Source organism: Alosa pseudoharengus, unplaced genomic scaffold (genome assembly GCF_046254945.1).
Source record: "Alosa pseudoharengus isolate Yale_2024_CS ecotype anadromous, Long Island Sound unplaced genomic scaffold, YU_APseudo_1.1 YU_APseudo_1.1_scf_10, whole genome shotgun sequence".
NCBI classification, from domain to species: Eukaryota; Metazoa; Chordata; class Actinopteri; order Clupeiformes; family Clupeidae; genus Alosa; species Alosa pseudoharengus.
The window spans coordinates 28,634,132-28,657,425 of NW_027468565.1; the positions used below are offsets into that span (position 1 = coordinate 28,634,132).

At 37.7% G+C, this 23,294-nt stretch overlaps 4 protein-coding genes across 4 annotated transcripts; all 4 read left to right on the forward strand.

Moving 5' to 3' along the window:
• Positions 1-480: 480 nt before the first annotated feature.
• Positions 481-2,230, forward strand: LOC143140660 (low choriolytic enzyme-like). Its single transcript, XM_076301703.1, has 4 exons — positions 481-677; positions 1,199-1,280; positions 1,870-2,003; positions 2,140-2,230. Exons 1-3 carry the CDS (start codon positions 656-658, stop codon positions 1,994-1,996), a joined length of 231 nt encoding a protein of 76 aa, XP_076157818.1. The 5' UTR covers positions 481-655; the 3' UTR covers positions 1,997-2,003; positions 2,140-2,230.
• A 1,811-nt stretch (positions 2,231-4,041) lies between these two features.
• Positions 4,042-6,587, forward strand: LOC143140671 (hatching enzyme 1.2-like). Its single transcript, XM_076301715.1, has 7 exons — positions 4,042-4,101; positions 4,414-4,462; positions 4,672-4,830; positions 5,026-5,143; positions 5,418-5,596; positions 6,222-6,303; positions 6,461-6,587. The coding sequence occupies exons 1-7, from the start codon at positions 4,042-4,044 to the stop codon at positions 6,585-6,587; spliced, it is 774 nt and encodes a 257-aa protein (XP_076157830.1).
• A 2,827-nt stretch (positions 6,588-9,414) lies between these two features.
• LOC143138548 (hatching enzyme 1.2-like) lies at positions 9,415-13,476 on the forward strand. The gene is made up of 7 exons (XM_076298995.1): positions 9,415-9,427; positions 11,317-11,376; positions 11,587-11,745; positions 11,926-12,043; positions 12,295-12,473; positions 13,111-13,192; positions 13,350-13,476. The coding sequence occupies exons 1-7, from the start codon at positions 9,415-9,417 to the stop codon at positions 13,474-13,476; spliced, it is 738 nt and encodes a 245-aa protein (XP_076155110.1).
• Positions 13,477-19,237: 5,761 nt separating this feature from the next.
• LOC143138558 (high choriolytic enzyme 1-like) lies at positions 19,238-21,773 on the forward strand. The gene is made up of 6 exons (XM_076299005.1): positions 19,238-19,325; positions 19,440-19,598; positions 19,784-19,901; positions 20,544-20,722; positions 20,881-20,962; positions 21,626-21,773. Exons 1-6 carry the CDS (start codon positions 19,238-19,240, stop codon positions 21,771-21,773), a joined length of 774 nt encoding a protein of 257 aa, XP_076155120.1.
• Positions 21,774-23,294: the final 1,521 nt, after the last annotated feature.

Here is a 23,294-nt window from a genome sequence, read left to right on the forward strand (position 1 = left end):
ACAGACATTATTCTATTAGAAAAGGCGAACTTTGGTAAACACTAACTTATTTGGCCTACTTGTAGATGCATATAGGCCTAAGCAATGTTCAATAATGCTATGTTATGTTATTCATGAAAACAATCACAAGGAGCAGAGCAGAGAATATAATATATGAGTGAGTCTTATATGGACCTTGCGTGACTGTGAACACTTGCCTGATCAGCTATATTATTTAGTGTATTTTTAGGGACCTTTTCTGTGAGAATCACACATAGGGCCCGTCCCATTTCTCCCCCCTTAAAACTTCCACTTGGTTTTGATTGCCCTCAACATTAAAGCCCCCTTGACAAGGGAAGTGGAGGTGAAGATCTTTCCCTATAAATTGGGACACCACTAAATGCAAATTAGCGTAGCGAACGTGCTCACCTACGTCACACGCAGCGCCGACGTGTCTACCGGTAGTAGCCTACTACTATTTTCATTCAGGAACATGCCCATTCCAGCGGTCGTTGTTGTGTGGGCTGTGCTGGTTTATCTACGTCTAGTTAATCAACAAAGATATTCGTGTTCCTGTGAACGCCAGAACACACATCCTAAATATTGACGAAACTACCCAGATTGATTTATAACATTATTTGATGGGCAGACTCTCTCAAAGCAATCAGCAGATATCATGAACATCGTCAGACAGCTTTGTGAGATATTTTCTAACATTAGTGTTCAAAACTCAACAGGAATAAAAAATCCAGATCCAGGTGGATTGGAATGGTGAAGAGTCTCTATTTTATTGACCTAAAACCATTTAAAAACCAACACTGATGTGTTTCGGCTTGGCCTTCTTCACACCCTGAAAAGCTAATGCGGGTCAGTGTTGGGTTTTGCCATTTTATCATTCCAATCCACTTGGGTGCCTGGATCTGGATGTTTATGTGAAGGACAATTTTGATATATAATTTTTCAATTGTTTTACAAACTACCATTTTCCCTCCCAAGAGCACTAGTAATTTGCATGATACGCAGCAGCACTCCTGCTGTCGCTCTCTTGAGTCAAAATTTGTTGTAGAAACTTCTTTCTGTTATCTGAAGTTAGTGGTCATGACATAGTTCATCAATGTGTATTAAATGTGTACTAGAAGTGGTAACAGCTTAGCACTTTTATCATTTGCGATAAAATGATTCAGCAAATTTCTCTTGCTCTCTCATATGTTTTAAATAGGCCTGGAGTATGCTTTTGACAAGATCGCTACCTTGAACCAGGACACCCCATATGATTACAACTCTGTGATGCAATATAACAAGTAAGTCCATTTTCAGTTTCTGTCATTTTAAGTATAATAATAAACTCAGTAGGCATTGGCAGTCAGCAAAGAATTTCATGATGCCATGATCTATTATAACCGCCGCGCTAGCGAACACACACACACACACACACACACATGCATACATGCACACTCACACACAGGCATACACACACTCATACGCATGCTTGTAATGTACGCACACACACACGCATGCATACACACGTACACACACACACACACACACACACACACTCACACAGAAGCACACATATACACAACAGCAAACAAACACATGCACGCACTCATTTACACACACAAAAGTTGCAAGAGCAGGGGATGGAGTAGGAGATGGAGACAAATTAACAAGCGTGATTCATTTTTGTGGAGAGAATGTGCAGGACTGGGCGGCGGTCATATTTTGTATCGCTCAGTCTGCGGTACATGCAGTTGCATTCCCATGTGTAACTGTAATAACAGCATGAGAATTCAAAGGTAGAGCATGCACATCCAGCACGTTGAGTACTGGGTGCTGGACAGAGAAGTTATTACTGTAATAACAGCTAATATATTGTGTGGTGGATTTCAGGTACGCCTTCTCTAAGAATGACAAGCCCACCATGGAACCTTATCCTGACCCAAATGTGCCATTTGGAACCACCACTGAAATGAGCAAGAATGACATCCTCAGAGTGAACAGGCTCTACCAGTGTTAATGGACCAGTAAGTCCAATGTACTTTTACTGTGAACATAATGACATACTCGAGTAATGTCCTGAAATATGATCCCAATGTGATGTCTTTATCATGGTGCAGTAACACTGTGTGTGTGTGTGTGTGTGTGTGTTGTTTTAAACAGGAAAACAGGAAAAATGTCCTTCAGTCCACAAGTCATGCCACTCAGACTCTGCCACTGTTGTCTCAATAAAAAGACTTGTGGAACATTCCAAGAGTGCTCATTTCTGGCTTCAATAGACACAGATTGTTTAGGCCACAATTAATGGTGCAGTTCACGACTCACGACTATTTGGGATTTTACTACTCCATGAGGCAACATAATGAACATGTACCAACATTTTTTTTAAAGACAACAGTAAGATGAATATACAGAAAAAAGGCAGACAGAAGTAAATTTGCCCAAGAAGTAATATTTCAGAGTCATTTTTAAACATAATAGTAAATATTGAACTGAACTTGACTTTCAAAAATGATATCACAAATCAAATCATAATAGCAATATCTCTCAGTCAAATCACTATTAGATATTTTCCCCCAACCTTTCAGCCGTAGTTGAAGGTACAACTCAACATATCTGTTTTTCCACGTAATTATTCAAGTATCTACCTAATTATGCTATTTAACAGCGTATGAGAACTTTATTTTAGAAGGTTATTATTTACAGTTTTTTCAATTACTTAAGCACAATTTTGAAAACAGGGCCCGTTTTTTCAAAACACTACACACAATTAACACCACACCCAATTAGCATAATCCCTAAACTCTTTGCAAAATGAAACACTTCATTCAAAACTATACAATTATTTATCAAAACTCTATTTTGTTGTCATGTCACAAACACATCCATCATATGATCTGATTATTGAATCAGTTACACACTAATGTACTCAATGCAAAACACATTTGACAAAACAGGGTTTCCTAGGATATAGTGTATGTTTCATTTTTTTCCTAAAATATAGTTCAAGTAGGATTAGAGGATAATTTAGAGTACAAGAATATCCTGACTAAACATGACACATAAGACCAGACCTTTACATGCTACAGTTTTTTTTTCAATTACACACAAAATCTATATCATTCAATTCTTTACAGTAAACATGTCACTATAACCCCATTACCTCATATACCGTTTTTGCCCATTGCTTACACACTGAAATGAATGCTTTTACCAAAGCCTCAAAACCCAAAGTTGTTGTAACCATACCTTAAACGCATGTGTAACCTAAACACATTTTCTGCTTTGCCCTTTGTTTGCAATTCTGCAACACACTTATTGTTAAACACTACACACGGTTTCTATACATTTGACACTTTGTTCAAAAATGAAATTTCATTTCTGGAGCATTTCTATTTCACAAAAGACTGTCTAAAAAAAATACAATATATATAGTAAAGATCACAGTTTTCAGTGTGTTGCTACTGATTTGAAAGAGTAATTCAAATGGTGCATGTGTGTATAATTTTGTTGGAAGAATTACATTTTTATTAAGAATTGTTAAGGAAGTTAAGGATGTGTTAATGTTATGTTATTCATTAAACCAATCACAAGGAGCAGAGCAAAGAATATAATCTATGGGTCTTATATGGGCCTTGTGTGACTGTGAACACTTGCCTGATTAGCTATTATTTAGTTAGCCTATTTTTAGTGACCTTTTCTGTGAGAATCAAGCATGTGCATACATGTAGTTCTATGGCAGAAAAGAGGTGGACTTAAGTTGCACACGTAGCTCAATAAAATAGAGACTTTTCACCATTCCAATCATAGGAGGTGTGGTCCCAGATTTAGCTACACTATATAAAGTAAAATGGAAAACATGTTGCTTTGTTTCAGGTCCAAGGTATGTGTTACAATTGTCTCAAGCAAACTGTCAGTGATATTGAATATTTAAAATCGGAAAAGATCTGCATCTTATTTTTGCATTTCAGAAAAGTTCCACAAGGTTTATTCTTAAATAATGTAAAATACATAGATATGATAGTACGTTATATGACCTTATTTTCTTTCAGATTGCTGCTTGAAATGTTGTCACTAAGAGTCACATTTTGGCTTTTCGCCCTGATTTCTTTTACCTATGCTGAGGTAAGTTGTTTGTTTGTGTGTGTGTGTGTGTGTGTGTGTGTGTGTGTGTGTGTGTGTGTGTGTGTGTGTGTGTGTGTGTGTGTGTGTGTATGTGCCAATGTCAATTTTGACACTGAACTCTGAATGATGACTCATGTTTGTTTCTGTGCTCTGTGCCTATCCTGGGGTCGGGTTTACTGCCCCACAACCCATTATGATGCTCTGAAAATCAAGTAAGTGGCCTTTGCGCTGCCCTTAACAACCTCTATGTCAGACTTAGATTCAGTTAACAGGTTTTGACTCTTATTTTATTTAATTTCAGAGGAGATAGAGGAAAACCTCTCTGTGTCAGAGATTCTTGAAAAAGCAAACAGTAATGTCGGTAAGGTATTTCATAAATGGTCCTACAAAATGATCTTTCAGGTGTTATTGTTATCCATTGGTTGTTCTTTATTGTTGTTGTTGGAGTACTGGCCAGACCAATAATCCAGAATGTCTGATGAAGTAACAAGTGGGCTATATTTTGTCTTGGAAAGAAGCCCTCTCTCAAACGTTTTATTGAAATCAAACACGTCTTTTTCAACCCTTCAGTGCGCGGAGCAGATGAGCCCTTTGTTGTAGACGACATCGCATATGTCTCTGAGCGGGAGAGAAACGCGGACCCCTGCACCTCCAGGCCCGGGGGATGTCTGTGGCCAAAATCCACCGATGGGAAAGTCTATGTGCCTTATGTGATCGCTAATCATTACAGTAAGCCTACCTCTTAACTGTATCAGGGTAGTACACCATACATGCTACTCACAATATATGTTCCTAAGATTCTCTGATACATATATATATATATATATATATATATATATATATATATATATATATATATATATATATATATATTATATATATATATATATATATACTGTATATTTGATATCTGTGCCCTGACAGCATCTCGTGAGCTGGCCGTTATTGAGCGTGGTCTGCAGTCCTTTTCCAGCTCTACTTGCATCCGTTTTTTCCCCAGAACTAACCAGAGAGATTACCTCAACATCCAGTCTAACAATGGGTATAAATGGCCAATATGTTAAAGAGAGACCAATCATTTTGATATCTTCATTTAAAGTCTCAAGGATACAAGCACAAGAGTCTTTTGTATTTGTGACTGAATTTATTGTACCTACTGTAGGCCTACCTTAAATGTTAATATGCTTAATGTTAATAGCTAAAATGTTATTCTATTGCTGTAAGTCGCTTTGAATAAACGCTCCCGCTAAATGAATAACTGTAAATGTAAATGTCAATTAAAATGGCGTTAAAATGCTGTTCTGGTTCTGTGGCAGGTGTTACTCCTACGTGGGCCGCACTTACAACGCTCAGGTGGTCTCTCTGAGTCGTCAGGGCTGCATCTACCACAACACTGTCCAGCACGAGCTGCTGCACGCTCTGGGCTTCAACCATGAGCAGTGTCGCAGTGACCGGGACCAGTACATCAGAGTCCTTCTGCAAAATGTGCAATCTGGTAAGGGCTCGCCAAAGGATCTCCTATCATTACCTGCTTCATTTAAACAACTATACAAACCCATGTGGAACTATCATAAAACACCAAAAAAGAGATTTAGATGACATTTGGAAGATAAAGCATCAAGTTGAGTCGAATAAAAATAATTGGAATAAAAAATCCAGATCCAGGTGGATTGGAATGGTGAAAAGTCTCTATTTTATTGACCTAAAACCATTTAAAAACCAACACGGATGTGTATCGGCTTGGCCTTCACACCCTGAGAAGAGGCACAAGCTAATGCGCGTCAGTGCGCCATTTTACCATTCCAATCCACTTGGGTGCCTGGATCTGGATGTTTATGTGAAGTACATTTTTGATATATAATTTTTCCATTGTTTTCCAAACTACCATGTTTCCCTCCCAAGAGAACCAGTAACTTGAGCGACACCAGCAGCACTCTTGCTGTTGCTCTCTTGAGTCAAAATTTGTTATTTCTTTCTGTTGTCTGAAGTTAGTGGTCATGACATAGTTCATCAATGTGTATTAAATGTGTACTAGAAGTGGTAACAGCTTAGCACTTTCATCATTTGTGATAAATGATTCAGCAAATTTCTCTTGCTCTCTCATTCTATGTTTTAAATAGGCCTGGAGTATGCTTTTGACAAGATCGCTACCTTGAACCAGAACACCCCATATGATTACAACTCTGTGATGCAATATCACAAGTAAGTCCATTTTCAGTTTCTGTCATTTTAAGTATCTCTATAATTAATTCAATAGGCATTGCCAATCAGCAAAGAATTCTGTCATGATTGAAGAAGAGTCTATCATTCCATTACCATGTGTAACTGTACAGCTAATGGATTGTGTGGTGGATTTCAGGTACGCCTTCTCTAAGAATAACCAGCCCACCATGCAGCCTTATCCTGACCCAAATGTGCCATTTGGAACCGCCACTGAAATGAGCAAGAATGACATCCTCAGAGTGAACAGGCTCTACCAGTGTTAATGGACCAGTAAGTCCAATGTACTTTTACTGTGAGCATAATGACATACTCGAGTAATGTCCTGAAATATGATCCCAATGTGATGTCTTCATCATGGTGCAGTAATACTGTGTGTTTGTGTGTGTGTGTGTGTGTGTGTGTGTGTGTGTGTGTGTGTGTGTGTGTGTGTGTGTGTGTGTGTGTGTGTGTATGTATTGTTTTGAACAGGAAAAGAGGAGGAAATCCTTCAGTCCACAAGTTATGTTGCTGATACGCCACTGTTGTCACAATAAAAAGACTTGTGGAAAATTCATGCTCATTTTTTGCTTCTATATTAAATAAGATTATTGGTGTGTAAATGATGTTTGTTAATCACCTACAGAACTCACCTAGTACTAGTGAATCATGAATGTAATATTATTTCAGATCCACACCTTTTAAGGTTCAAAATAAAACATTAGTTTTATGACATTTTCACTAAATTCGTTATTTTCCCCACTTTCGTTTCATTTAGTACTGGTGAAAATCATGAATGTAATATTATCTCTGATCCACACCTTTTAAGGTTCAAAATAAAACATTATATTATTAGTTTTATTACATTTTCACTAAATTCTTTATGCACCAGCAATCTGAGTTTTATATGATTGCTTATTGCCTCCTCCCAAGACAAGACCGGTCCATTCCCTGGAGGATGAGGAGCAAAGTATAAGTATAGTAAGTATATATACTCTTTTGATCCCGTGAGGGAAATGCATTACCATTACTCTGCATTTATCCCAATCCGTGAATCAGTGAAACACACTCAGCACACAGTGAACACACAGTGAGATGAAGCACACACTAATCCCTACACAGTGAGCTGCCTGCAACAACAGCGGCGCTCGGGGAGCAGTGAGGGGTTAGGTGCCTTGCTCAAGGGCACTTCAGCCGTGCCTACTGGTCGGGGTTCAATCCGGCAGCCCTCCAGTTACAAATCCAAAGCGCTAACCAGTAGGCCACGGCTGCCCCCTCAAGTGACAGCCGTGTCCTTTCCTTACCTTTGAGTTCATTCTTCCCCCCTTTATTCTTTATTCATTCATTCATTAATTCATTAATTCATTCATTCATTCATTCATTCATTCATTCATTAAGCCATGTTCTTTTCACAATCCCATCTCTTTTTCTACCATATCACATGGCCCGTGATCTGTATACACCTGCTTTATCATAACTGAACATGATCTTGCACCTGCTTTATCATAACTGAACATGATCTTTATACACCTCATACCTACTTTAACATCAATCATTTTTTATTCAAAATCACAATTTAAACTAATGCAATTAGCAAATCGAAGGTTGCCATTAATCGTGTAGCTTTCATCTCACGATTATTTGAGAGTATTTTGCTTCTCCATGACGCAACATGAAGCAGCTTAGTGCTGTTTTTGCCCAAGAAGTAATATTTCAGTAATTTCTAAATATATGTTATAGCCTAGTCAAGTGAATATTGAACTAAACTTGTATAATCACAAAATCTGTCTGATATTAGATACTGTATTTTCTCCAAATATTTGACATAGTGTAATTGCTCTGCTTTTGGCTGACGCATGCACTTACTGATTATGTGATTAAGTTTTTCATTGCAATGATCAATTCAGATATGCAGAGTAGGCAATTCATATCGCACTATGTTTTTTCTCGATTGCTGAGATGCACTTAATGAAACTGGGATCTGCTTGATCTTGAGCTTCACCTTCTCAGCACAGCAGAAGTGATCTTGCAAACGTGTTAACACTGTTTCATTGGTTTAACACGTTTCACATCTTTTTTCAAAAAATTTAACACAGTTCTCATACACTATTAGATTACAGTTTTTCTTGATCGCTTTACTGCTTGCATCAACTCTGACATCACATTGTCAAAACAGTTAACACACAGGTCTAAACAGAATGACTAGCCAAATTACACATTTTGCTTGCAAAAGACTCTAACACTCTCAAAACATTTAAAACATGCAGCAAAAGCAAATTTTGCCTTCAAACAACACAACTTGTAGTCAAATCACTGTTCACTTTCAATAAACCATTACACACTGCACAACGAAATGCAAAACACTGTTCTCAAAATGAGGTGTTTCTGTCTTCATTTTTGCTGTCTGTGCCATTTATTTTTCATTTTTGTATAAAAATTGTATTCATTTCTCCCAAGATGTAACTGCCATTGGCATGTAAGACTTACAGTAAGCACCTTGAATTCAATAAAGTATCTATCTATCTATCTATCTATCTATCTATCTATATATCTATCTATCTACCTACACATTTCACTGAACTACAGCTTGTCATTTTCTTAGTGAAATAGACCTACAGTAAACAACTAGACTTTTGTCAACTTTTGTACTGTTTTCTTCATCAAATAGGCAATACAGTACTTTCTTTGCCTTAGATTTATACTTGCCAATAGTAACACATAACAGACATGGTATCTCTTAAAAATAATCAATGATTGCTAATTGAAGAAGGAGATTGACATTACAAGTTCATTAGTTTGCAAGCAATATCTATTAGCTGTGCTTTCCATTTGTTTCACAGAGTTACTCCAATCTTTTTAAGAATACTGTGTTAAATGGTGTTAAAAAGGATGTGAAACATGAGTTAAACCAATGAAAATGTGTTACAGTAAATCATTTGCAAGAGATGACTTCTGCTATTTGCAAGCATGGATCGAAGGCCTAAAGTTTTACCTTTTTGGTGGAAAAAGACTGACAAGTCCAGGTGTTTACTATAGGTTTATTTCAATGAAAAATTACAAGTTGTAGTTCAATGTATCAAATGTGTCTTGTCTATAGGTGCTTATTAGTCTTACATGTCATTGACAGGTACTTCTTGAGAGCCATGAATATATTTACATTTTACATTTTATTCAATACATTTAGTCTGACACCAGAAAAATGAACAATAAATGGCACAAACATATCAAAAATTAAGGCTGAAATTCTTCATATTGAAAACTATGCTTTGTATTTTGATATCCATTGTGTAATGATTGATTGAAAGAACACAGTGATTTGACGACAAGTTGTCTTGTTTGAAGTCAAAATGTGCTTTTGCTGCATGTTTCAAATGTTTTGAGAGTGTTTCTGAGTCTTTTTCAAGCTAAATGTATCATTTTGTGCTTCTGTTGAGATCTGTGTGCTAATTGTTTTGAAAACGGATGTCAGAGTTGAGCCATAAAGCATTAAAGCGATCGAGAAAAACCTGTGTAAGATACAGGCTACTGGGAAAGGTTTAGATTTAGAAAATGTCCCCATGAGCCAGCTGTGTCAACACTGTTGATTTATATGATCTGATTATGTTTGAATCAGTTGCACACTAATGTACTCAATGCAAAACACATTTGACAAAACAAGGTTTCCTAGGATATAGTGTATGTTTCATTTTTTTTCTAAAATATTGTTCAAGTAGGATTAGACGATAATTTAGAGTACAAGAATATCCGGACTAAACATGACACATAAGACCAGACCTTTACATGCTACAGTTTTTTTTCAATTACACACAAAATCTATATCATTCAATTCTTTACAGTAAACATGTCACCATAACCCCATTACCTCATATACAGTTTTTGCCCATTGCTTACACACTGAAATGAATGCTTTTACCAACGCCTCAAAACCCAAAGTTGTTGTAACCATACCTTAAACGCATGTGTAACCTAAACACATTTTCTGCTTTGCCCTTTGTTTGCAATTCTGCAACACACTTATTGTTAAACACTACACACGGTTTCTATACATTTGAGACTTTGTTCAAAAATTAAATCTCATTTCTGGAGCATTTCTATTCTTGAGTTTCACAAAAGACTGTCTAAAAAAATTACAATATATATAGTAAAGATCACAGTTTTCAGTGTGTTGCTACTGATTTGAAAGAGTAATTCAAATGGTGCATGTGTGTATAATTTTGTTGGAAGAATTACATTTTTATTAAGAATTGTTAAGAAGTTAAGGATGTGTTAATGTTATGTTATTCATTAAACCAATCACAAGGAGCAGAGCAAAGAATATAATCTATGGGTCTTATATGGGCCTTGTGTGACTGTGAACACTTGCCTGATTAGCTATTATTTAGTTAGCCTATTTTTAGTGACCTTTTCATGTGAGAATCAAGCATGTGCATACATGTAGGTCTACCTATGGCAGAAAAGAGGTGGACTTACTGTAAGCTGCACACGTAGTTCAATAAAATAGAGACTTTTCACCATTCCAATCATAGGAGGTGTGGTCCCACATTTTATCTACACTATATAAAGTAAAATGGAAAACATGTTGCTTTGTTTCAGGTCAAAGGTATGTTCCACAAGGTTTATTTCAAATAATGTAAAATACATAGATATGATAGTACGTTATATGACCTTATTTTCTTTCAGATTGCTGCTTGAAATGTTGTCACTAAGAGTCACATTTTGGCTTTTCGCCCTGATTTCTTTTACCTATGCTGAGGTAAGTTGTTTGTTTGTGTGTGTGTGTGTGTGTGTGTGTGTGTGTGTGTGTGTGTGTGTGTGTGTGTGTGTATATGCCAATGTCAATTTTGACACTGAACTCTGAATGATGACTCATGTTTGTTTCTGTGCTCTGTGCCTGCCCCACAACCCATTATGATGCTCTGAAAATCAAGTAAGTGGCCTTTGCGCTGCCCTTAACATCCTCTATGTCAGACTTAGACTCAGTTAACAGGTTTTGACTCTTATTTTATTTAATTTCAGAGGAGATAGAGCAAAACCTCTCTGTGTCAGAGATTCTTGAAAAAGCAAACAGTAATGTCGGTAAGGTATTTCATAAATGGTCCTACAAAATGATCTCTCAGGTGTTATTGTTATCCATTGGTTGTTCTTTATTGTTGTTGTTGGAGTACTGGCCAGACCAATAATCCAGAATGGCTGATGAAGTAACAAGTGGGCTATATTTTGTCTTGGAAAGAAGCCCTCTCTCAAACGTTTTATTGAAATCAAACACGTCTTTTTTCAACCCTTCAGTGCGCGGAGCAGATGAGCCCTTTGTTGTAGACGACATCGCATATGTCTCTGAGCGGGAGAGGAACGCGGACCCCTGCACCTCCAGGCCCGGGGGATGTCTGTGGCCAAAATCCACCGATGGGAAAGTCTATGTGCCTTATGTGATCGCTAATCATTACAGTAAGCCTACCTCTTAACTGTATCAGGGTAATACACCATACATGCTACTCACAATATTTGTTCCTAAGATTCTCTGATACATACATATATATATATATATATATATATATATATATATATGTATATATATATATATATATATATACTGTATATATATATTTGATGTCTGTGCCCTGACAGCATCTCGTGAGCTGGCCGTTATTGAGCGTGGTCTGCAGTCCTTTTCCAGCTCTACTTGCATCCGTTTTTTCCCCAGAACTAACCAGAGAGATTACCTCAACATCCAGTCTAACAATGGGTATAAATGGGTGTTAAAGAGAGACCAATCATTTTGATAGATCTTCATTTAAAGTCTCAAGGATACAAGCACAAGAGTCTTTTGTATTTGTGACTGAATTTATTGTACCTACTGTAGGCCTACCTTAAATGTTAATATGCTTAATGTTAATAGCTAAAATGTTATTCTATTGCTGTAAGTCGCTTTGAATAAACTGTAAATGTAAATGTCAATTAAAATGGCGTTAAAATGCTGTTCTGGTTCTGTGGCAGGTGTTACTCCTACGTGGGCCGCACTTACAACGCTCAGGTGGTCTCTCTGAGTCGTCAGGGCTGCATCTACCACAACACTGTCCAGCACGAGCTGCTGCACGCTCTGGGCTTCAACCATGAGCAGTGTCGCAGTGACCGGGACCAGTACATCAGAGTCCTTCTGCAAAATGTGCAATCTGGTAAGGGCTCGCCAAAGGATCTCCTATCATTACCTGCTTCATTTAAACAACTATACAAACCCATGTGGAACTATCATAAAACACCAAAAAAGAGATTTAGATGACATTTGGAAGATAAAGCATCAAGTTGAGTCGAATAAAAATAATTGGAATAAAAAATCCAGATCCAGGTGGATTGGAATGGTGAAAAGTCTCTATTTTATTGACCTAAAACCATTTAAAAACCAACACGGATGTGTATCGGCTTGGCCTTCTTCACACCCTGAGAAGAGGCACAAGCTAATGCGCGTCAGTGTTGGTTTTTGCCATTTTACCATTCCAATCCACTTGGGTGCCTGGATCTGGATGTTTATGTGAAGTACATTTTTGATATATAATTTTTCCATTGTTTTCCAAACTACCATGTTTCCCTCCCAAGAGAACCAGTAACTTGAGCGACACCAGCAGCACTCTTGCTGTTGCTCTCTTGAGTCAAAATTTGTTATTTCTTTCTGTTATCTGAAGTTAGTGGTCATGACATAGTTCATCAATGTGTATTAAATGTGTACTAGAAGTGGTAACAGCTTAGCACTTTCATCATTTGTGATACAATGATTCAGCAAATTTCTCTTGCTCTCTCATTCTATGTTTATAATAGGCCTGGAGTATGCTTTTGACAAGATCGCTACCTTGAACCAGAACACCCCATATGATTACAACTCTGTGATGCAATATCACAAGTAAGTCCATTTTCAGTTTCTGTCATTTTAAGTATCTCTATAATTAATTCAATAGGCATTGCCAATCAGCAAAGAATTCTGTCATGATTGAAGAAGAGTCTATCATTCCATTACCATGTGTAACTGTACAGCTAATGGATTGTGTGGTGGATTTCAGGTACGCCTTCTCTAACAATAACCAGCCCACCATGCAGCCTTATCCTGACCCAAATGTGCCATTTGGAACCGCCACTGAAATGAGCAAGAATGACATCCTCAGAGTGAACAGGCTCTACCAGTGTTAATGGACCAGTAAGTCCAATGTACTTTTACTGTGAACATAATGACATACTCGAGTAATGTCCTGAAATATGATCCCAATGTGATGTCTTCATCATGGTGCAGTAATACTGTGTGTTTGTGTGTGTGTGTGTGTGTGTGTGTGTGTGTGTGTGTGTGTGTGTGTGTGTGTGTGTGTGAGTATGTGTTTGTGTGTGTTTGTATGTGTGTGTGTGTGTGTGTGTGTGTGTGTGTGTGTGTGTGTGTGTGTGTGTGTGTGTGTGTGTGTATGTATTGTTTTGAACAGGAAAAGAGGAGGAAATCCTTCAGTCCACAAGTTATGTTGCTGATACTCTGCCACTGTTGTCACAATAAAAAGACTTGTGGAAAATTCATGCTCATTTTTTGCTTCTATATTAAATAAGATTATTGGTGTGTAAATGATGTTTGTTAATCACCTACAGACCTCACCTAGTACTAGTGAATCATGAATGTAATATTATTTCAGATCCACACCTTTTAAGGTTCAAAATAAAACATTAGTTTTATGACATTTTCACTAAATTCGTTATTTTCCCCACTTTCGTTTCATTTAGTACTGGTGAAAATCATGAATGTAATATTATCTCTGATCCACACCTTTTAAGGTTCAAAATAAAACATTATATTATTAGTTTTATTACATTTTCACTAAATTCTTTATGCACCAGCAATCTGAGTTTTATATGATTGCTTATTGCCTCCTCCCAAGACAAGACCGGTCCATTCCCTGGAGGATGAGGAGCAAAGTATAAGTATAGTAAGTATATATACTCTTTTGATCCCGTGAGGGAAATTTGGTCTCTGCATTTATCCCAATCCGTGAATCAGTGAAACACACTCAGCACACAGTGAACACACAGTGAGATGAAGCACACACTAATCCCTACACAGTGAGCTGCCTGCAACAACAGCGGCGCTCGGGGAGCAGTGAGGGGTTAGGTGCCTTGCTCAAGGGCACTTCAGCCGTGCCTACTGGTCGGGGGTTCAATCCGGCAGCCCTCCAGTTACAAATACAAAACGCTAACCAGTAGGCCACGGCTGCCCCCTCAAGTGACAGCCGTGTCCTTTCCTTACTTTTGAGTTCATTCTTCCCCCCTTTACTCTTTATTCATTCATTCATTCATTTATTCATTCATTCATTAAGAAATTTTCTTTTCACAATCCCATCTCTTTTTCTACCATATCACATGGCCCGTGATCTGTATACACCTGCTTTATCATAACTGAACATTATCTTGCACCTGCTTTATCATAACTGAACATGATCTTTATACACCCCATACCTACTTTAACATCAATAATTTTTTAATCAAAATCACAATTTAAACTAATGCAATTAGCAAATCGAAGGTTGCCATTAATCGTGTAGCTTTCATCTCACGATTATTTGAGAGTATTTTGCTTCTCCATGACGCAACATGAAGCAGCTTAGTGCTGTTTTTGCCCAAGAAGTAATATTTCAGTCATCTCTAAATATATGTTATTGCCTAGTCAAGTGAATATTGAACTAAACTTGTATAATCACAAAATCTGTCTGCAATTAGATACTGTATTTTCTCCAAATTGTTCAGCCCTAGTTGAAGGTGAAACTCAACATATTTGTTTTCCCACATAACCATTCATCTACCTGCAATTATGCTGTAAACAGCACATGAGAACTTTATTTGACAAAGTTATTATTTCATATTTGACATAGTGTAATTGCTCTGCTTTTGGCTGACTGCATGCACTTACTGATTATGTGATTAAGTTTTTCATTGCAATGATCAATTCAGATATGCAGAGTAGGCAATTCATATCGCACTATATTTTTTCTCGATTGCTGAGATGCACTTAATGAAACTGGGATCTGCTTGATCTTGAGCTTCACCTTCTCAGCACAGCAGAAGTGATCTTGCAAACGTGTTAACACTGTTTCATTGGTTTAACACGTTTCACATCTTTTTTCAAAACATTTTAAACAGTTCTCATACACCCCAAGTTCTATTAGATTACAGTTGTTCTTGATCGCTTTACTGCTTGCATCAACTCTGTCATCACATTGTCAAAACAGTTAACACACAGGTCTAAACAGAATGACTGGCAAATTTTGCCTTCAAACAACACAACTTGTAGTCAAATCACTGTTAACTTTCAATCAATCATTACACACTGCACAACGAAATGCAAAACACTGTTCTCAAAATGAGGTGTTTCTGTCTTCATTTTTGCTGTCTGTGCCATTTATTTTTCATTTTTGTATAAACATTTTATTAATTTCTCCCAAGATGTAACTGCCATTGGCATGTAAGACATACAGTAAGCACCTTGAATTTCCCCTGGGGATCAATAAAGTATCTATCTATCTATCTATCTATCTATCTATCTATCTATCTATCTACCTACACATTTCACTGAACTACAGCTTGTTATTTTCTTAGTGAAATAGACCTACAGTAAACAACTAGACTTTTGTTTCTTCATCAAATAGGCAATACAGTACTTTCTTTACAAATGTGCCTTAGATTTATACTTGCCAATAGTAACTCGGACCAGACATGGTATCTCTTAAGAATAATGAATGATTGCTAATTGAAGAAGGAGATTGACATTACAAGTTCATTAGTTTGCAAGCAATATCTATTAGCTGTGCTTTTCATTTGTTTCACAGAGTTACTCCAATCTTTCTAAGAATACTGTGTTACAAGCGCTTACCCATACTTCAGATACTTTTTCTAAACTCTTAACACAGACTCGCACCTTTCTCTGCACACACTAACTTTACCAAAACACTGGTAATCTGACTCAAAATGAAATTATTCTGTCAAAGAATAACACTTTTCACTTCACAAGGTACATGCAGTCAATCAAAGTACACCAGGTTTCAAAATACTGGCTATTGTTGACATTACAAAAACTGCATAGACTTTTATGTTTCAGTTTTACAGGTATTTGCATGCCATTTTTACACTAAATTTCTTTGTTGGGAACTGTATGTCTAAATGTTATGTTACATCCAAAAGCATTCCAGTAAAAAGCAAATCATTTTTTTCCCTTTATACTGTTTACTACAGGAGGTACAGTAGAAATACTGTTTACAGTATGATAGAACAGAAAAGGTTTTACAGTATTGCTCATAGTGAACAAAATATCCATGATAGAACAGAAAAGGTTTTACAGTATTGCTCATAGTGAACAAAATATCCATGAAACACACAAGAGCATTCTGAACAAAAAAAACAACAGCAAAAAAGCCAGATAAAAAGGGGGGGAACTAAAAAAAAAGCACAAAATTACTGTATCTAATCTCTGCGATCTTAGGGGTTAGGCCACATGTTTTCATCAACATCGCATTGATTACATGGTCAATGATAGTGGCACGAATTTCATTACTGACAACTGTTCTTGCAGCCTTTGGAATGCCACCACCACGCATTCTTACACCTCTACCTTGCCCTCTCCTTGGGCCTGCTCTTCTCCCTGACCCTGCTCCTCTCACTGCTCTTGCATCTCTCACTGCATCTCTCACTGCTCCTGCACCTCTCACTGGGCCTGCTCTTCTCCCTGACCCTGCTCCTGCACCTCTCACTGGGCCTGCTCTTCTCCCTGACCCTGCTCCTGCACCTCTCACTGGGCCTGCTCTTCTCCCTGACCCTGCTCCTGCACCTCTCACTGGGCCTGCTCTTCTCCCTGGGCCCCTTGCTCTTCCTCTTCCTCGTCCAGACATTACGGTGTTTGTCTTTTTCTTTTTCTGTTTCTACCTCAAAGTCCTCCTTTTACTGTATAAGTGTCAATGTAATAGAAAAAATAACCTCTGCCACTGAGTCTAAGCCAGACTGGAATCAGCTGTGGTTGGCCCAATTTACCCAACATAAATCAGTTGTGTGTCAATTATTCAATTGTTTGTTTATTATCAGCTGAGATATATTGTTTTTGAACTGATATCATTGCAGAAGCAGAGGTTTTTATACTGTTTCTAAGATTTGGAATATTGTCTTTGCTATTGTGGGATGTTGTGTGTTAACATTCGTAAATACTGCAAAAACAATCCATAAATTTGTTGGGAGGTATAGCTTGTTTGTTAAGAAAATGTAAGCATTGTGGAAATGTGTTCACTGACTGCATATCGTGTGAAAACGACATGAAATGTGTGAATGGTATGGCCACAAAAGGCCGATGCTGTGCTAACAGTAGTTAGAGTTTTGAAAATGTGACAACTGGTTGGACAAACGCTTGTTAGCGACTGAAAAAAACTGTAAATGGTGTTAAAAAGGATGTGAAACATGAGTTAAACCAATGAAAATGTGTTACAGTAAATCATTTGCAAGAGATGACTTCTGCTATTTGCAAGCATGGATCGAAGGCCTAAAGTTTTACCTTTTTGGTGGAAAAAGACTGACAAGTCCAGGTGTTTACTATAGGTTTATTTCAATGAAAAATTACAAGTTGTAGTTCAATGTATCAAATGTGTCTTGAGAGCCATGAATATATTTACATTTTACATTTTATTCAATACATTTAGTCTGACACCAGAAAAATGAACAATAAATGGCACAAACATATCAAAAATTAAGGCTGAAATTCTTCATATTGAAAACTATGCTTTGTATTTTGATATCCATTGTGTAATGATTGATTGAAAGCACACAGTGATTTGACGACAAGTTGTCTTGTTTGAAGTCAAAATGTGCTTTTGCTGCATGTTTCAAATGTTTTGAGGGTGTTTCTGAGTCTTTTTCAAGCAAAATGTATCATTTTGTGCTTCTGTTGAGATCTGTGTGCTAATTGTTTTGAAAACGGGATGTCAGAGTTGAGCCATAAAGCATTAAAGCGATCGAGAAAAACCTGTGTAAGATACAGGCTACTGGGTAAGGTTTAGATTTAGAAAATGTCCCCATGAGCCAGCTGTGTCAACACTGTTGATTTTGCCTTTTTGCCCATATCTGTGGGAAGAGAAACCCATGAGAGAACAGACACATGACCATACACAGAAACACTATTATCGTGATATCTAAAGTTACTTTATGAAAAAAAAAGCCATCCCACATGGTGTTATTACATTATGTTTCCGGTGACATCATGACATGCGTTAGATAAAGCTGTCTACATGTCTCTGTCTGACACATTCCTGCTAGTATTCCAAGAGGGTGAGTGAGTATAATCCATGTTGGTTCATTGAAAAAGGATTTTGTATTTGACACACACACACACATACACACACACGCACACACACACACACACACACACACACACACACACACATACACACACACACACACACACACACAGACACACACACAAATACGTTTTGTGTTGTTTATTTGTCCCCCAAAATGGGAATAATGTTATTTCACTTCTCTTCATCAAGTGCTCCACATGGCTGCATGGAAAATCAGCCTTGGTCTTTTGGCCCTTCTGTTGGTGTCTTCCATTAGAGCTGAGGTTAGTCACTCATTGTTCAGTCATTGTGTGTTGTGTGGGTGTGTGTGTGCACATGTTTGTCTGTCTATGTCTCTGTAAGTTTGTTTGTGTGTGTGTGTGTGTGTGTGTGTGTGTGTGTGTGTGTGTGTGTGTGTGTGTGTGTGTGTGTGTTACAATAGCTTTCAGTGACTGACTCAAGTATGTTTTCTTCTTCTGTCCACAATGTGATTGGTGTTCATGAAACCATGAAATCATGTAAGTTATTTACATAAGGTCTTAATAACTTGATCACACACGACATACATTTCTAATTGTTCAGTAGAAGGACATGATGTGATAACTATAATGCTAATCACAAACTTTACAACAGAGGCTCCCGAGGACGTGGATCTTTCCGTTTCTGAGATCATTGAGAAAGCAAACAAAAATGTTGGTAAGACACATAATACTTTCCGGTGTTGGGGGCACCTCGGCTGAAAGTTAAAGTAATTGACACCGAATCATTTAAACCAAAATACTTAATATTCCACAACATCCTATCTTTTAGTGCGAGGCACAGATGAGCCTTTTGTGATTGATGACATCGCCTACGGTTCGGAGGAGGAGTACGAGAGAAATGCTGACCCCTGCACAACCTCTGGCTGCATGTGGCCCAAGTCAGGGGATGGGAATGTCTACGTACCTTACAAAATCCATGATCATTACTGTAAGTTTAACATGCTTTTTTCTTTCTATCTTTCACTTTTCCATGAACAATTAGCCATTTTTGGCATGCAATGTAATGACTAATTGCTATTGCTCTTATAACCACTAATGATATCGATATAATGTCAACAAAATACTGTGATCATATTTTTAAAGAATAATGATTTTTTTGTATTATTATTACAGCTGATCGAGAGGAGTCTGTGATTTTGCGTGCACTGCAGTCTATTGCAAGTGTATCCTGTATCAGATTTATTCCAAGGACTAATCAGAGAGCCTGGATCCACATCCTGTCTCTCAATGGGTAAATGCCCCTGGCCCTGCCTAGCATAATCACTCAACTACATGGGCCCTACTTTCGACCTGGGGCATGGCAGAAAACAGGTTATTTTCCTGGCGCAACGTTTAAATTCTTAGTTTGCACGTCTCTTTTTTTGAGCAGCGCGCCAAGAGGAATGGCAACTATAATGACCTGAGGAGGGATCTGGCACGTTGTCTAAGTTTTCTCGCAAGCAGATTCCTTCAAATGCACCGCTGACTATCAAAATACCGATGCATTGTTTGAAGTTGCGCACGCTGTTAAAGGGAATGACATATTCAGATCAGAATGACCCATGTCTGATTAAGAAACATAAGGCTCACCTTCTTGCGCCATTTGCCAGACGTTTCATAACTAAACCACATCCAATATGAACTGGACAAACCCCGAAATTTGTTTAAAATATTCGCCAATGACCATACGTTTTAGACTGTCATGATAAGGCCCTATGTGTGTTTCCATCGCTCAAACAAATCACTGTGTACTATACTATTGTAGAATCTTTCATAAACAATGGAACACAAATGAACAGAAAAGAATATTGGTTTTAATGTTTTAACCTCACATCATGTTTTAATGATACAAACCACAATGTAACTGCTCACATATTCTGCTGGTGGACTGTAGGTGTTATTCCCATGTGGGGCGCCGAGGTCAGGAGCAGAGTCTCTCTCTGAATCGCCAGGGCTGCGTCTACCACCACACCGTCCAGCACGAGCTGCTGCACGCTCTGGGTTTCAACCACGAGCAGACCCGCAGTGACCGGGACAACCACATCAAAATCCTCTATGAGAACATCGAGCCCAGTATGTAACCTACATGTGCTATTGCATTAGTATAGTACTAGCATCTTGAAGCACAAGCCACTGCAATATACAACACATTTGACAGCAGTTCAACAATATGCAGTCTGTTTCCACCAGAGCTTGCTTACTTTTCTCTTCCTGTGTGCTGTTATTAACAGTGATGGCATACAACTTTGACAAGATTGAAACTCTGAACCAGGAAACTCCTTATGACTACAACTCTGTCATGCATTACCACAGGTGCGTACAAGTGTGACCTCTAGACATGAGGCCAGGTCGTCCTCAAACTATGCAGCTGTTTTACTCTGCCGTATTTTGCAATGGTAACAGGGGTAAGGCAATATATTGCTTTCCCTAATTCTGTACTCTTTTCACTTTTTTACCCTGGGATTCACCCTCAGATCTAGTTTTGACATCAAGGGGCCCGGTATAAGGCCCTCTAGTACCTCTTTGATACCACTGTTGTACCCTTGACCAAACTAATAGTAATCACTTTGCTTTTATAATCCAAACAGAATGAAACAGTGATTTTAGCCGACTTACTCGTTCACACGTTCCCCTGTGTTGTTACTGAAATGATGTCAGATGGTCATTTGTGCTAGGGTGAAAATTAGATTAACGCTTATGCTAATGAAGCTATTTGCAGTGAATCACTGGTAATGTGCATCTAAGCACTCTGCACACCACAACAACTGAATCAGCTAAGTAAAAAATGTGTGTTAGCTTGGCCTCAACAGTACACAATTGAATGGTCCATTCTTTCATCCATCCCCACCAAGTTTTATAAAAATCAGAATGGTAGCTCGGACAAAAAACAAAATGTGGAATATATACTATACTTTGGAGTTTTACTGAACTTTGCACATGTAATGGCAATGATTGTGTTATGTTGTCTTTTTTCAGAACTGCCTTTTCAATGAACAAAGAGCCCACTATGGTGCCTATTCCTGACCCCAACGTAGAGATTGGAAAAGCAAGAGAGATGAGTGAGAATGACATCCTCAGGCTGAACAGGCTCTACAAATGTATGAAAAAAGGAGACCGTCCTTGAGTCAATACGTCAGAATGTTTTGAAAGAAAACTGCCAGTGATGTTTATTTAGGCAGAATAATTTGAAATGAATGACATCATAATAAACTGTGCTGGTACCCAAAATAAAAACATTTTGTTGCTGAAAGTTTGTGTTATTGTCTTTACTACGGGGAAATTCTGAAAATCCTACAGATATTTCCCCTGGATTGTTTAACTGTTACAGCAAGTGCTTTGAATATTGTATGTTACTTGTTCATCTCGCAGGCACACATACAATATAGGGCTAAACATGAGGCAAATTATCTGCAATTGCATACTTTTTTCCCATTCAAATGAGTTGGAATTCTCTCTCTATTGCCCCATAGTGGCACTTGTCAGACTTGTTCTAGTGTTCATGAGCTATCATTAATGCTGAAATTAAACAATGTAGAAACAAATCAAGATCTCATTTTTATTGATGAAACAGACTTTTTTTTAAAAGATCACATCCTTAACTGAAAATAGTAATGTGCTGTTTTGCTAAATGATTAATTATTTTACATGCCAGATAAAAGTGCAATCAGTAGTTCTCTTTCATCATCTCATGTTCAAGATCCACCAATGACAGGGACATCCGTACCTCTGCAGAAGCATCCAATTGCACCAAGTCTAGCTCTGACAGACAAAAGCACGGGTTTCCACAGATAGCCCCACCCCCACACCGATGGTATTACAGTTTTTCTCAGTTGCTTTGGTGCTTTTCTCACATCACTATTAACGTTAGTGCAATTCTCAAAACAATTAGTGCAAACTGCAAAACCTAGTGGATGACCTGCAAAAGCACGTCACTTGCTCAAAATGGATAGTCCATTCCTCAAAAGCAGGTATTCATGTCAATGAAACTGTCAGTTTCATCAAAATGAGAAGTCTTGACACCATCGTTTATGAACAAGATAGTCAAATGGCTTTGTCATGTCATGACAGTTCTCTCAGTGTTTTCCAATGCAAAAAAAGGTCAGAACTATTAGTTTTATTGGGAACGACTATTCAGCATTCATAAGTATAGTTAATTTTGACTGACATGACATAAGCAAATGATAATGTTAAAAAACAGCAGAGAATTGTATGAAAGCAACTGATACATGTCCAAAAGTATTTGCAATTTGTTCAGAGGAAGGAGAAATTGCTACTATGATGTGCATAAATGACTAAATGTTGTGGAGGTTGTACTAATAGTCTGAAAAAAGCACCAAAGCGACTGAATTGTTGAACTAGTTATCAAATTATGTCACAGTGCTGTAGAATTGTAAAGAGCATACAGTAAAAATGTATGCATTCAGTGTCTTGTACTCACTTACTCACCTAACTACAGCAATGTGTAACTTTACTGTAGTTTTCAAATGGCTGTACAAGTACTGTATAGTGCTGTCTTGAGCATGTTCAGGTAGTGTCACCGAGTTCTGACCTTTTTTTGCATTGGAAAACACTGAGAGAACTGTCATAATGAAAACATGACAAAGCCATTTGACTATCTTGTTCATAAACGATAGATATATGATAG